We start from the raw sequence: 15,658 nt of genomic DNA on the forward strand, positions 1-15,658 counted from the left end.
TACCTCAAGATCCAGGGCATGCACCCAAAAAATGCTCCATCCTATCACAAGGACACTTGCTCAACTATGGTCACAGTGGCTTCATTCATAATAGCCAGAAACTGGAAACAACCTATATGTCTCTTAACAGAAGAGCAGATTTAGAGAACTGGTATATTTTTACAGCTGAATATTGCTCATCTCTTTAAAAAAAATGACATCATGAAATTTGTGGCAAATGGATGGAATTAGAAAAAAGTCATTGTGAGTGAATCATGCAAATCCAGAAATATAAATATGGTGTGTATTTACTAATATGTGGATATTGGCCATTAAATAAATGATAACCAACCTACAAAAGGTAGACCTAGAGAGCTTGGGTATAGAGCAAGGGGCAAGTGGGGAAGCAGGGACCTCCCTGGAAGGAGGATATAGAGTAGATTTTATGGATGGACTGTGTTCAAATAGGGACTGGTATTGGAGGGTAGGGTGAGGACAGAAAGAGGAGATAAGGTTGAGGGAGGAAATTCAGGGAGAGCCAGCTGGAACTGAGGAGCATTTGAGAGAAGATATGGAAACTTCATGCAGTAGAAACCCGCTAAAGTAGATGAAGGTGAGCGAAATGAGATCTGCGAATGATGGAGGAGATGGAGTCCAATGGGCTATCTTTTGTCATCAAATAAGGTATTCTGTACTAAGATTGGGTTACAGTCAAATTATTGGCAAAGAGGGTCCCATGGAAATCCTCAAGTAACCCAGGCTGTTGCTAAGGCAATGGTTGCTCACCACAAACTGGCAGCAGAATTGTCACAGCTGAGGACAATTCCCACAAGAATTCACTGAACATGGAGAAGTTGAGCAGGTGCCTACATGGAACCTTCACTCCTACTTTCTAGTGTTCTTGGTAGGGGAAAGTACTCTGCAGGTTACCTAAAGAGAAACAAAAATACCAACCCAGCCACCAAACTTTCACAATAATCTGCCCTGCCTCCAAGATATGCTAGAACAATGGTGGCACAGAACTTGGGGAAGTAGCCGATCAATGTCTGATTAAGGCCCAATACAGGAGATGGAACCCATACCTAGCACTCCGTGGGCAATAAAGAACCAAAGACTAGATAGTCCAGAGACCAAACACTACTGGTTAAAAAATAATTTCAAAAATTTATCAATAAAATGACTCAATGATATTCATTTATGCTCATAGATCAGTGCCTGTTCACTCATCTTCAGAGAGTGAACAGGCTTCCTCTGGCAGAAGGCAGAAATAGATGCAGAGACTGACAGTTAGACGTTATGAAGAGAGAGTCTTTGTAACACAGAACTATACATTGGATATCTCCATCAATTCCCTCTCTGTTGACTGAGTTTTCTCTCCTGCCCGGTTCCTGCAATCATTAAGTCCCAAGGAAATCACTCAGAGGTCTACATTAATTATTAACTGATTGGTGCAGTATCTCAGGTTCTTCTTATTTATTAATTCTTATAACTTATATTAGCCCATATTTCTTGTCTATGTTAGCCACGTGGCTTGGTACTTTTCTTGGCAATGCAATCACTGCTTGCTTCCTCTGTGTCTATGGCTGGGTCACGATTGCAGACTGTGTTTCCCTCTTCCCAGCATTCTCGTTTCCCCACCTCTACTTCCTGCCTGGTCACCTGTCTCTACTTCCTGCCTAGCTACTGGTCAATCAGCATTTTATTAAAAATAATACAAGGGACAGGATAAAATTCCATTGTCCCACAGCACCTCTCCTCAGAGCTCAGGGAACCTCGCAGAGAAGGAGATGGAAAGAGTGTAAGAACTGGAAAAGATGGAGGACACCAGGAGGAAAAGATCCTCTGATACAACTGAGCAAGCGCCATATGAACTCAAAGAGACCAAGGCAGCAAGCACAGGCCTGCATTCATCTGGATCAGATCCTCTGTATATATATTAAAATTCCAGCCTAGTATTTTTATGGGACTTCCATAAAAATATGTGACTCATGTGAATAAGTGGTACTCTGATTCTTCTACCTGTTTCGAGGGCTCTTTCCTTCTTTTGGGTTACCTTTGTCCAGCCTCAATGTGATAATCTTTGCTTTATCTTATTATATTTTATTTTGTCATGTTTGGTTGCTATGTTTTAGAAGCCCGTTCTTTCTAGTGAGAGACAGAAAGGGAGTGAATTAGAGTGGATGTGGGGAAGAACTGGGAGAAGTAGAGAGGGAACTGTAATAGAGATATATTGAATGAGAAAAGAATCTGTTTTCAATAAAAGGAAAAAAAGTAAGAAAAACATCATTGAGACTTTAATGGCTTTTTCCATAGACTCTGCAAACTTTTTTGGAATTATGAACATGTTAATATCTTTAAATTGTCTTCCATTAAATGCAACATGATTTTCTTTGGATATTGTTTAAATTTTTTTCTTGGTTAATACATGCTTATTTTGAATTTTCAATACATATCTTCCTTTTTTATGTGTGTTTCTAGATTTTTCTTTTTATGTTATTGTAAGCAAGATTTGTTTCTTAAAGTAATTTCCTCTTCACATAATATATTGTTGGTTATTAGAAACACAACCGATTTATGTTAATTTTGTACTGAGGTAGAATTTTTTGGTTGGTTGGTTAGCTATGGGATTTTTCTGTGTATGGCAAAAGCTCACTCTGCCTAATTGTGTCTGAACCACGGTCCTAAGGTGCTGTACACTCATCATGTTGATATCAAAGGTCAATCTCGACAACTTGCTGTCTCAAGTCATTAAAAATTAAAGGCAAAGACTCTTGAGGCAGTATGCAAAGCAGAAATAAGCATTATTAAGAAAAAATACAGAAAAGTGAGAAATTTAGTGAAAGAAACTCCCTAGAGTGCCTTCCAAGTGGGTAAAAATTCCACCGAATTCCTTTCCTTTATCTAGGAAATTTTACAGGGCCATGGCAAAAGAAAAAAAAGTGACAAATGCTGAGGCAATCTTTGCTGAGATTGGCTAATTCTCTGGTTGTCATGGTCTGAGCCAGGGAAGGATTCTCATGTTCTATGCATGTCCCACTAGCCCAACTAGAAAATAGCCATGTGTGGTTCATGTGTTGCCCACCCAGTTAGCGTGGTTTCTGACTCGAGCTTTGTTAGTTGACCTTGTTGGTTGACACAGCTGTTAGCCACCTGACTCTGATTATTTTTATACTGAGAATGATATCAGCTATGAATTGTTCACAGATGTGTGTCCTTAATTACAATGAGGTAATTTTCTCTTGTTTTTTTGTTATGACTATTGTCGGGTTCAGTCAATCTTGTGTTTTGCATTTTTGAACTTTAGTTCTGTATTCTATTAATGTGGAATATTGTGATTATCAGTTATCATACTTAGAATCGCCCTTGAATCCTAGTGGTGAGTCTTAATTGCTTGTGTTGAGTAAGCCTTTATTCACTAATGTCCTTAGAAGTATATGAGAACAGATGGACAGAGATAGTTTGAATGGAATTAGCACCCATAATCTCATATGAAGTGACACTATTAGGAGGTGTAGCTTTGTTAGAGCGGGTATGACCTTGTTGATGGAAGTTTGTTACTGTGGGAGTAGATTTTGAGGTTTCCTATGCTCAGGATTCTACTCAGTGTCTCAGTTAACTTCCTGTTGCCTGCAAGGTGTAGGAGTGTCAGCTGCTCCTCCAGAACCACATCTGCCTGCACACCACCATGCTCCCACCATGACAATAATGGATGGAACCTCTGAAGCTATACGTGAGTCACCCCAATTAGATGCTTCATTTGTAAGGGTGGCCATGGTCATGGTGTCTTTTCACAGCATTGAAAACCCTAACTAAGACAGGCAGTATAACCAGAAAGATGGAAATCCTAAGAAACTGTTATGCTTCCAATCTAGTAGTTGCAGCATCTCTGTCGTGACTGGTTCTCCTTCTATGATGTCCTCTTTTTCTTCAAACTATGTCTTTTCTTATTTAGAGTCTTGTGCCATTGTCTTCATTTCCCTACATGAAGTACCAGCTAAAAGCAATTATACTAAATAGATCTTCCTTAAGGTGAAGATAGGGTTCAAGGGTTGGGAGAGAGTAAGTTTTGCTGGGCCTTGTTACAGGGGGCTTTGACTGTGTACTGTGGGCTTCATAAATGCTTCTCAGCCCTCCTCTCCTTAGGTGGGACAGCATGGCTCAATGGGCTACTGTTGGGTGTTTCCCAACCCCTTGGTCAGTTATGCTAAAACAAGCAAATAAACAAAAACCCCTAGTCATTTAGAATTCAGTAAACACTGTCTGCAGAACTCCTTAAGAACAGGATACCCAGGCATTTCTGGTACCATGAGAACAACCATGCACAAAAGTATGACAACTGGTCTTCCAACAATAATCATAACTCTGGGAGTTTATAATTGTTATTCTTTAGGTCTAGTCCCTTTAAGGGACAAGCCATGCCCACTCCCAGCGACTTCTGACCTCTCTTCTGACCTCTCGCCACCATCTTAACCCCCTTTTCTCTTCCCTCTCTTGGCGTGTGCACATGTGTCTCCTCTATGTCTTTATGTCTCTCTGTCTCTCTGCCTCTTCTTTAAGTAATGAATGTTTAGCTTTATGTTCAGCCTTATGTCTATTTACTATGTCCTGCAAGCCTTTTATCCGCCACCTAGTCACTTGCCCACTTGGATGACTCTCCCAGCCGCATGGCAGGACCAGCCTGTCCAGGACACGCTCCCGCCAGCTCTGCCGCTCGCCACAGGGAACCTGCACCGCTCTAGCCGTCTCTGCCTGAACTAGTGGCTGCAAACACGCCAGCATTATATTTTTTAAAGAACAAAAATAACTCCACAGAAACTTCAGGAATTTGTCGATTACCATTCAGGCTTTCTTATGAGCATTGCTTCTCTGGAAGCATCTGCTCTAATGAACTGTAATTCTCTAAATTGAATTTCTCCCTCAAGCTTATAGGCTATGATTTGCCTTGCCACCTCACTTTATGATGTATCTAAGAAAAATTAATGTTTAGTTTGCTAGGTCAGTTTTTTTTTTCTAGAGTGGTGCCTTTCAAGTTCCTTAAAATTTGGTCCAAAAATCATCAATCTGCAGATGTTCTCAAAATAAAAAATATTTATATTTATTTGAAACTTTCTTGTCAATTTTCATGGTTTACTTCTCTACCATGGTTTCTCTTGTTGTGAGATGTTATTTTAACTAGGTAGGCAAAGATGTGTTGCATTTGTTTATGCTGCGGAATATTACTTTAACTATGTGAAGGTGTGTTACATTTGTTTCTGCTGTCTTTTTAACAATGTAAAGATGTGTTACATTTGTTTGTGTTGCACTTGTTTAATTATGTAAAGATGTGTTGCATGTGGTTCCCTTACCTGCCTAAGGCAACTGATTGATCTAATAAAAAGCTGAATGGCCAATAGCTAAGCAGGTGAGCTGGTAGAGAGAATAAGTAGGAGGAGAAATCTAGGCCAGAAAGAGAAGAAAAATGAAAAGAATAAGGGAGAAAGAGAGGGATGTGCCAGGAGAAAGAAACCGGGCTGCTGCCAGTCAGCCAAACACAGAATAGATATAAGTCTACTTACTTTTACTACACTTGGTTTTTGGAGTTTCATATTTACAAAGAATAATTGTGACAGTATCCCATTGTCCCCATATTCTTAGTGCACACTTTCCCCGGCTGTTTGCACATTATAATGTCATAGTTGTGGCGTTTGACTTTTCCTGGGGGAATGGGAATAAACATCTATTTTCACAGAGCATGAAAAACTGCCCAAAGAAATCATTCCACCCACATCTGCCTTAGTGAGTCAGTGAATTTATTGGAGATACTTATTGGTGCATATGGTAAAAAGCTTGGGTAACTCAAAGGCTGCATGAATAACAGAAAAAAAAATGCTCTAACATGAGAGACAGCTCAGAAACTCCATCTCTGGAGCTCTTTGCACAAGCTACCAGAGTTCTGCCAGTTGCTGAATGCCAACCCATAGTGATCGCTAAAGCTTCTGTGACCTTAGGGAAAAGCTTTGTGACTCTTGTTTCAAGAGTTTGCTGGGAAGTGTGAGTTTTGCGCATGACTGAGCTTCATTTTATTCACTTTCTGAGTCTTTTGTTTGTAAGATTGCGTGTCTGTGTGTGTGTGTGTGTGTGTGTGTGTGTGTGTGTGTGTGTGTGTGTGGTGCATGCCCATGGAGGATTCCCCGGAGCTGTAATTACAGGCGGTTGAGCACCACCTGACGTGGAAGCTGAGAACTGAATTTTAATCATCTGGAAGAGCAGCAAGCACTGTTAGCTACTGATCCCCTCTCCAGCTCCTGCTTCCTGAAGGTCAAGGAGTCTCCTACCTCTAGAAAGGAGTATGTCAGATTGGAGGAAATAATGACACACATGTCCTTGGTATGGTTTGTCAAAACTAGTCGCAACATCTATATATTAGCTAAAGTTCCTACTTCATCCAGCATTTCTTCTTACCTAGTATCTTCCGCTCTTCCCGAATACTACATTACAGCTGGTTCTCATGTCTCAGGCTCCTCTTGAGAATGATGGACTCTCAGACTTCAGTTGTTTTTTATGATGGTTTTGAGAGGGGCTGGTTTTTTATTTTATAGTGTCTGACTTGGGGTTTTTCAAAGTATTTCTTGTGAGTATCCTGGGACTATGGGCTTGGAGGAAAAGTGCTGCAGAAATCGGGGGTGCTTCTCTCTTCGAGATACCAAGGGTGCATATTACCAACATGACCTTTATTAATGTTTTCCTAGGCTACCCAGTTGAAATATGAAATGAAATGAAGTTCATTGGGTAACTAAAGTCCAGAATGTAAGTTTTCTTCCCTTTCTATGCCAGAGTCTTTCCAAAGAGGTCTCTAGGCTAAACCTACACTACATGGAGACTACAGGGAACAGGGAAGCTCTATATAAGTAGTGTGTTCTTTTGAACACAAGAGATTTAAAATAACTGGAAATAGGACACTTTAATTTTCTCTACTTTGGTCTTTTTCTGCACACTTTTGTTAGATATTCTAAATGGTTTAACTTCCTATGTAAATTTAAGAATGACTTTATGCATGTCCATCAGAAGATTGTTGGCATTTATAATTAAGGTGGTAGTAAACTGTAGATTAATTTAAAAACAGGTGATATCTTAAAGCTACTGAGTCTTTACTGGTATTTACACAGATTTTTCTTGATCTCACTCACTCTGGAGCTTCTAACACAGAAATCTCATATACATATTTCTGGATATCTGCATGGGCATATCATTTTTAGCACAATATGATAGTTTTGAAATTTTCAGATTCCAACTGTTGATGATTGATAAATAAGGAAGCATTGGCTCTATACTGATCTTGTGTCCTGAGACCTTGCTGTCTGGGGATTGTTTCCAGCATTTTCTATGGCGTGAGTGATGCTTTAGGATGATTTATATTAATCCTCTCATCAACAAGCAACACTTTGCTTCCTTGACATCTTGAATGCTTTTTATCTCTTTTTTCTTGTCTAATTGCACTAGTCAGCACTGCACTGAATAGGAAATAAGAGTTGCAAGAAAGGCTATCCTTGCTTTGTGTTTGATGATGGGGAATACACACCTTGTTTCACATCATTATGATACTTAAAAACTGTTATATTAATTACAGGTTTTTAGAGGTGTTTTTTTTTTTGTTAAATTGTGAACGTTAACATCAAATCCTAAAATGTAAGTATTTCATATTTTTTGAAACTACTTATTTTGCTCACTTTCTACTAATTTTGATTGTGGTATCTCTTGATCCAGTCCAATCCTTATCCCCCTTTGTAAATAGGATCTATTATGAAGACTTGACTGACTTGGTACTCACCATACAGCACAGACTGACCTCAAACTAGGATCAATCCTTCTACCTCAGTCTCTCAAGTGCTTGGCTGACTGGCATGTGCCCATTTTGTTTCCTGACTTTGGTTCATAGTTGATCATTTCTTTTTCTGCTTTATAGCTTTGGTGGCATGTACTTTGTTTGCATTTCTATGCACTCTCTGTGTCCTCTGATCTTCAAGAGACACCTGTTACTGAACTTAGATAAATTCTTCAAGTAGGATTGGAAGGGAAGTGCTTACTTCCCTCTACAGTATCTCTTAAAGAATCTCCCATCATTCCAGGCACATTGAAGACAAAATCAAGAGATCAACAACAGACTTAGCTCCAGAGTTCTACTAAGCTTTGAGAATAGTTCCCTAACTCATGTGACAATTTCTAGACATTAAAAATAAGATTGCAATATTCACAGCTCATTTTGTACTCAAATGATTTAAGGAAATCCCGACACCTTTGTACCATTCAATTTGTGAATTCTTTGAATAGTGCTGCAAGAGATGCTCTGAGGGTTACCTCTCTCCACTTTCTCATGTCCGTACCTCTTTCAAATTCCTGCTTCTAGTGCCTAAAGAGGTTGCTCAATGGTTAGGAGCACTTCTTGCTTTTCTGGGAGTTCAATTCCTTGTACCCACATCAGGTTTTTCAAAATGCTTATAACTTCAGTTCCAGGGTAGATTATTCTGGCTTCTGTGTGTGCCCACAAGGTAACATAAACTCATATACACATAAGTAAAAATAATCTTTAAAATATGTAAATAAAAATATTCTTATTCTACAAGATGAAGCCTACGTCTTGCTTCTAGCAGAAGGCATGCACATTGGTAGGATGGGACTCCATGATTATATTCTGACATCCAGCACAAATGTCAGAATGCCACTCCAGTGTTACATCATATGGCAAAGAGCACTGGAAGACATTTTAGTGGTTATATTACACAACCCAGATTATGGTCAATCACCCATGACTAAACTGAATTACTTAAGATTCTGCCTTGCTCATGACCTCTCCCTTCCTTTCCACTGATGGCTTTAAAGAAATAGGATGACTGGAATCATATAGCCAGAAGGACAACACTCTGACAATAACCAAGAGCTTGCGAGTGAATTCTCAGTCAAACCTGGGCAGCCTCTTCACTAAAGTAGGTCTCTGCGACGCCAAGCAGATCCAAACATGGGCCTTTACAAGTGTAATAAGTTTTTGAGTCATGATAGAAAATTAATGGCTCTAAACTCTCAAAAAAATTAGGTAATATTTGGTTTGATTTGGTTATTTGTAGTAATGGTATTGAGCACAAAGCCTTGTACACACTAGGAAACAGCTTTCCCCCAATCTATACACCTAGCACTGTGTGCCTTGTGTTATTGTCTTGGTTACTTTTCTATTGCTGTGATAAAACACCATGGACAAGGTAACTTATGAGAGAAAGCATTTATTTGGGGGCTTATGATTTCAAAGAGTTAGTGTCTATGACCAACAAAGCAGCAGACAGATTGGCCTGGCTATGGAGCAGTAGCTAAGAACTCACATCTTGAGATAAAACCATGAGACAGAGAGACACCAGGATAAGATGGAATCTTTGGAAACCTAAAATCTCACTCCCCATGACACATCTCCTCAACAAGACCACATTCCCTAATCCTTCCTGAACAGTTCCACCTACTGGGGACCAAGCATTGAAACAAAATAGCCTATAGGGCCAATTCATCCAGAGGACTACAAATGGCATCTTAAAATCTCAAGTGGTCACTCAGATATTTTGAAATCTTCCTTTAAAACACACTTTTCACTTCTAATAGTAAAGGAAGAGGAGGAAGAAGAAAAATGCTCGTATCCAAGAACAGCATTCTTTATTTCTAAAAATAAATACTTTCAGTTTGTAGTCCATAATTCTGTATGCAAGTAGACAACAAGCAACAGTACTTATGACCTAACGGGTTCAGTCTAGTTATATATTAGTTACTCTTCTTTACTTACATGCATAAACCTGCTTCATGATGAGTGCATAGAAATTGCATCCAAGTTTAGTTTCTTTGGCTCAAACTGATATTTCTGTTACCATTTATGTCTTGCACCTAAGCTATAGAAGTATTAAAAGTGGAGTGTTTTGAGTTAAAGTTCATTATTTCAAAAAATTTCATTTTCTGGGACTGGAGAGATTGCTCAGTCAGTAGTTAAAAACACTGGCTGGTCTTGCAAAGGTCCAGCTTCAATTCCCCACACCTACAAGGAGACTAACAACCACCCACAACTCTAGTTCCAAGGAAATCTGATGCCTTTTGATCCCCACAGACACCTACATGGGTGAAGGTACAACACTCATGCACATAAATAACAAAATCTTTTTAAAAAGCAACTTCCTACTTGCCTGATACAATATTCTTTTAGCTACATGATTATGCAGTTCAGAATTTGCTTGACTCAGAATTGCTTTATCAGACACCATTCTAGAAAACAGTATTTTCGTGACAAATTGACAATGTGATGCACCAAATTACATACTTGACAACTTTGGAGTTAAAAAAAAGATTAAAATAATTTTAAATTGTTTCCCACATAAATTACATACAAATGAGTCACAGTGCCACAGAAGTTTCTTCTAACGTCCTCCTCAGGCCAGATGTAGACCGAAACTCACCCCCCATTTCTACGAAACTGCTTTTGAATAGCAGCAGCCTCCCTTCCTGTGCCTTAGTTAGCCAACTTTGCTTCCTCCCCACAAAGCCCAAGAGCACAGATCTACCTCTTGATGCTAATTCATCTCAGTACGGATGAACTTAATACTTGCCCTGCCCCTTCCCTGTCCCCACTTTGACATTTACTAACAGAGGGTTGCACATCTGCATTGAAGTCGCAAGAGACGCAGATGACCTATGACCTACTCTCCGAGGTCTGAAGTAGCTCTGACATGAGCTCTCACTTAGGGGTGATGTAAAGTCATCTTGACCCATATAAATATATGCCTCGTCCCCATACTTCATGAAGTAAAATTAAGGTATTGTGTTCATATAAACTGATCTTTATAATATCGGCTTAATGATAATCCTAGAAGATGAGAAAAATGCTATACTAGTTGGATGGTAACTGGTTTACCAGCCCTCAAGGAAACAGTGTAATAGTGCTAAGAATGTAGGTACTATAGTTGATAGGTGCCTATAGCTGGGAACTTGCTAATGAAAGCTAAGGAAAGGATCACCCTCTGTGTTTTGTTTCTTACTTGCCAGAGACAAATATGATTTTTCAGTGCTGTGTCTATAATTTATATCTTAATATCTTATGGCAGATGAATTAAAAGTATTATCATGAGACCTGAATGGGGCTGAGGCAGGAACCATCTCACGACGGGTAGTAAGAGAAAGGGGCTCATGGAGAAGATTCCTTGGTGATCACAAAGGTGAAGATCAGGGAGATACTGGGGTTAAATTGAAGGTTGGAGTTAAAACAATTAAGTCAAAAGTGCCAAGGAAGATGAAGAAGAGAACTTGCCGTTGAGTATGGGTAAACCATGACAACTAGATAAGAGAAAAGGACAGGTTCTAGGTTGCAATGTCAGTACTGCTGATCCAGATGGCCAGTGTCCTGGGGAGTAGATAAATCTAGATTGATTGTATATTGTTGATATTAGCACAGTCATATCAAACGACCCCAGTGTCTCAGACTCACGGGAATGTCAAGGCCTGCCCCTGGTCTGAAAACAGATGTTGACTATGTATGAACATTCCAGTCAGAGCTCAAGCCCTAGACTGCTGCCCTGTAGAGACATCTTACCAGGGTTAGATAACCTGTGACCTTCTTTGGCTATATGTTATAAACTCACCTCCTTATTCAGCTGGATAAGAAATATGCCGAACTTCCTGGATACTGGTGCATCTCCATCATAGCTTATGGCCTACTCCACCCAGTTTTCCTCTAAATGTGTCAGTCATTTCTTCATTTCCTGTTCCCAAATCAGGTCAATCCCAGGCAAGTTGCATCATTAGCGGAGCCCACACAAGGCACAGTTGCCCTTTTGTATAGTCTTGCTTCTAATTCAGCCGTGAGAGACTAAATTGCCGGTAAGGATATATTCTAACAAGAATCTTCCATCTAGTTCAGAAAGGAGACAACCCCATAACCAAAGAGCTAAAACAGGAGCAGAAAAAGGACAACTGCAACCACACCCTGGTAGCTGTGATTGAGTTAGCCCTCAGCCATGACAGAAATGCAAGCTGGTCATAGGAGTGTGAGAACAAACAGACCACACACCTACAATATCAACTACTAGAGAACTGTTGGCTAGCAGACAGAGATCAAGTCCAGTAGCTAACAAATAGAAGTCAGAGATGAACAAAACTGGGCTTCTATTACCCTGATGGAGGGGGCAGCAAACAAGCAGGGCTTGATCATTTTAGGGTTGGGCAGAAGGACATGTACAGCGTTATCCCTCCATTAGCTCAGCCCATGATGACCTAAAAAGCTGACCAATCTCAATAGAAATTATCTCAGTGCTTGTCAAGTTTCTGCTGCAAATTCTGCAAATAAAAATAAAAAGTTCTACACAAGACATTTCCATGGCTTTTCCCCTCTTGAAAAGGGGCTTTTTTCCACCCCCTCTCACTTTTAAGAGTTTCTCCTTTAATTTCCCATTTTCCCCAGCTTCCCTCAATAAGACTTTATTCTCTTTGCTTACTTCTACACTTGTCCAAGTCTTTAAGCTTCATGTGAGCCAGCTCAAGAACGACTGTCGATTTTTGGTGAGAGTTGAGTTTCTGACTCTGTAAATCCTTATATCATACACATCCAGGGTAAGAAAGACCCAGATGTTTTGACATAACTACACCAGAACCAGCAAAGGTGTAGGAAATCCAAAGATGCCAAGAGCACTGGCTGGATCCAAGGAGAAATGTTTTCCAGCTTCAGTCAGGATGCTGATAAGCCAATAGACCAGAGTCTCTACACCCCTGATTTATTTTTTGTATCTTGTCTCCACTTGTTCCAGGATCACATACAAGGTGTTTTTTAGACTACCTGATACTCCATACTTGGGAGGCAGAACTGCTGGTATGACCGAGAAATATGCCACATAGATCCTCTAGCGGGTATGCCTTAGTTCAAAGAATTTATAGACAAAATATCCCACCTAGATATCTTTTATTAATTTATTACTTATTATGCTATAAACTTCCCTATCTCATCTTTTTCTCAAAAGTACTTTCTCTTGATCAACTTGAGAGTCATTTAAATGTAGCAGTTCTATTGAAAACACTCACACACAGGGCTTATAATAAACGTGTGTTTAGCACATGGTTCGGACTGTTTACTTTGGCATATAGGTAATGAACAACTGTATCAACAGAACATAGACTTTAATGGATGTTGAAATAAAATAGAAAATGATGGAAATGTGAGGATACAATACAGGCATAGCTATTGGGGAAGCAAGGACTGAGGCAGTACCTATGTGGAATTTATGCTGAGGAGGAACAGGAAAGACAAGTTCTTTTCCCACCCTCCTTTTTAGAAGTTTAGACATTTACAGTCAAATATAATTACAGAGCTACAGGATTCTGAGATTTCTAGATTTGGCATCCCTGTTTAGGTAGAAAAAAAATTGAAATGTCCAAAAAAAAATTTCATTCATCTTATTTAGACATCATTACCCCCCCCCAAAAAAAGCAGGGTAATGGTCCCAGGCGCCCACCTCAGCACCCCATTCCATGCTTCTTAGGGAGCTCAGCTCTTTGCCTCCAACGCTAACCTCCTTCCTCGCTGTCATATTTTTTTACTTATGATCATTTAATAGTTTGAAAAAATTTAAATTCTCTCTTGTGAAGGCTGCCCCCAGAGGCTACTGAGGAAATTAAGCAAACAAGAAGTTTTGTCGTCTACCAAATTAACCTATGGAAGGCAACCCAATCATTATATCCTGTCACTCCGTGTTCACACTTGACTCCAAAGAGTTCTCTGCTGTTTACAAGCATAGTCAGTAAAATAAATACTTTTGTACTTTTGTGGCCAGCATTAGAATGAACAGGCATATTATTTATAATATTATCTAATCTATCGCTTTTTTTCCCCCTGATGTCCGCTTAGAACTTGAGCTGTACTGGATGAAAAAAAAATGATATAAGACCCAAAAATAACAATGTAAGAACATAAAGGTCAATGCTGCTGTGAACTGGAATGTGAACTTCACAGTCAGGCTGCACCGCCCCACCAAGCCGGGGGAACTCATCTTAGCAAGTGGTGAGAGAATTGTGAACCCAGCGGATTCAAAGGGTCTCTGCCACGCCCATCAGAAACGACTCTCTTCCTCTTCCACTGCACGATGAAGGCCAGGAATGAATTTCAAAATTTGCTTCCGGACACTTCCCCGTCTGCTTTTCCGGGGCAGAGTCCCAAACATGCTTGAGTAATTGCCTTCCCACAATGGGGATAAGGAGCCACTGCTGGTGATACTGATGCTTCGGTTTCTCCTGGAAGACGCATTCCTCAGAATATCATCTCCGTCCTTAGAGAGAAAGCACTCGTCATCCGTGCTGGTCTGCCGACTGAAGGCGCCCCGGCTAGAGTCCTCAGACACACTTGTCCGGTAGCCATCCTCGCTGTCCATGGTCAGGGAGCTCAGGCGGCTCTTGCAGCTGCTGCTCTCACTGGGCAGTCGGTTCTGGTCCAGGAGAACTGGGCCTGGCCCCAGCAGGTTTCCAAACAGGGACAACTCATCCAGGTCCATGTTTCCCAAGTTCTGGGAGTTAGCCGCATCTCCTACAATACAGAGAAGAGTCTATTGTAGGATGGATAAGACCACCAGTTCCCCCAAGAAAGCACACCCAATTTCGAAGAAAGCAAGAGAGGAAGGACAAACACCTTGGCCTGAGTTTTCAATTGCAGAAATACGATTAGAAGGGTTTTCCAAACTAGCATCCATGGCCTAGCTCCTAAGGAAAGGGTCATGGACATTAGAACCTAGAATAAATTAAAGCAAGATATTTCAGGCCCATAGCTTGGATGTAGAATATACTCCAAGAGATTCATGTAGTGATGGTATCGGGAGATGATGAAAACATTAAAAGATGCAGCCTCCTGAGAGGGTTTAGGTCACTGGAGACATGGTCTTGATTATAACTTCTGTGTCCTGGTCCGATTTTTGTTTTCTCACGTTCCAATTGCCAATAGAGCTTTTTTTATTCTACTGAGTGCTTCTGTCATGATAGGCCATGATGTGCCCAAGCCTTATGGACTGAAACCTCCAAACTCTAAGCCAAGTAAAGCTTCTATTTCTGTAAGCTGATTTACCTTAGTGGCAACGAGCAAGCACACTTGCTGTGAAATCAGTTCCACCCAATCGACACTATGACAACATGACCCTGTGAACCTCCAAGTGTTAATTTCTGAAACTGGGTAACCCTGGAAACTTTTATGAAGATACTCACAGAAGTGAGGTCAAAATAAATGCTCAGAGAAATGCTTCTCTGACTTCCATTAGCCGTCTTTAAAAAGAATCATAAGCTTGTTATCAAGCCATTTAAGGTGTGATGTGGGATTTCCCCTCTGAATGCTGTGAATGTCACTGGTTAATAAAGAAACTGCTTTGGGCCTATGGCAGAGCTATAGGGGAACAGAGTTAGGCAGGGAAAACTAAACCGAATGCTGAGAAAAAGAAGGGCAGAGTCAGAGAGAAGCCACGTAGCTCTGCTGGAGACAGAAGCCAAAACTTCAGCCAGTAAGCCCCAGCCACGTGGTGATACACAGATTAATAAAAATGGGTTAAATTAAGATATAAGTGTCAGCCGATAAGAAGCTAGAGCTAATGGGCCAAACAGTGATTTAAATAATACAGTTTCTGTGTGATTATTTTTGGGATGAGCAGCTGGGAACCAA

General features: G+C 40.3%; 1 protein-coding gene across 2 annotated transcripts in view; it reads right to left on the reverse strand.

The window, feature by feature from the left end:
- Nucleotides 1-9,214: 9,214 nt before the first annotated feature.
- Nucleotides 9,215-15,658, reverse strand: part of Cytip (cytohesin 1 interacting protein) — a 67,772-nt gene continuing 61,328 nt past the window's right edge. For both annotated transcript variants that reach the window (XM_085681111.2, XM_048425780.3), the window contains one exon: nt 9,215-14,542. In XM_085681111.2, coding sequence (XP_085537237.1) covers nt 14,073-14,542 — 470 coding nt within the window. In that variant the 3' untranslated portion in view covers nt 9,215-14,072. The remainder of the gene's footprint in view (nt 14,543-15,658) is intronic.

Source organism: Myodes glareolus, chromosome 21 (assembly GCF_982192425.1).
Source record: "Myodes glareolus chromosome 21, mMyoGla1.1, whole genome shotgun sequence".
In the NCBI taxonomy this organism is placed as follows: domain Eukaryota; kingdom Metazoa; phylum Chordata; class Mammalia; order Rodentia; family Cricetidae; genus Myodes; species Myodes glareolus.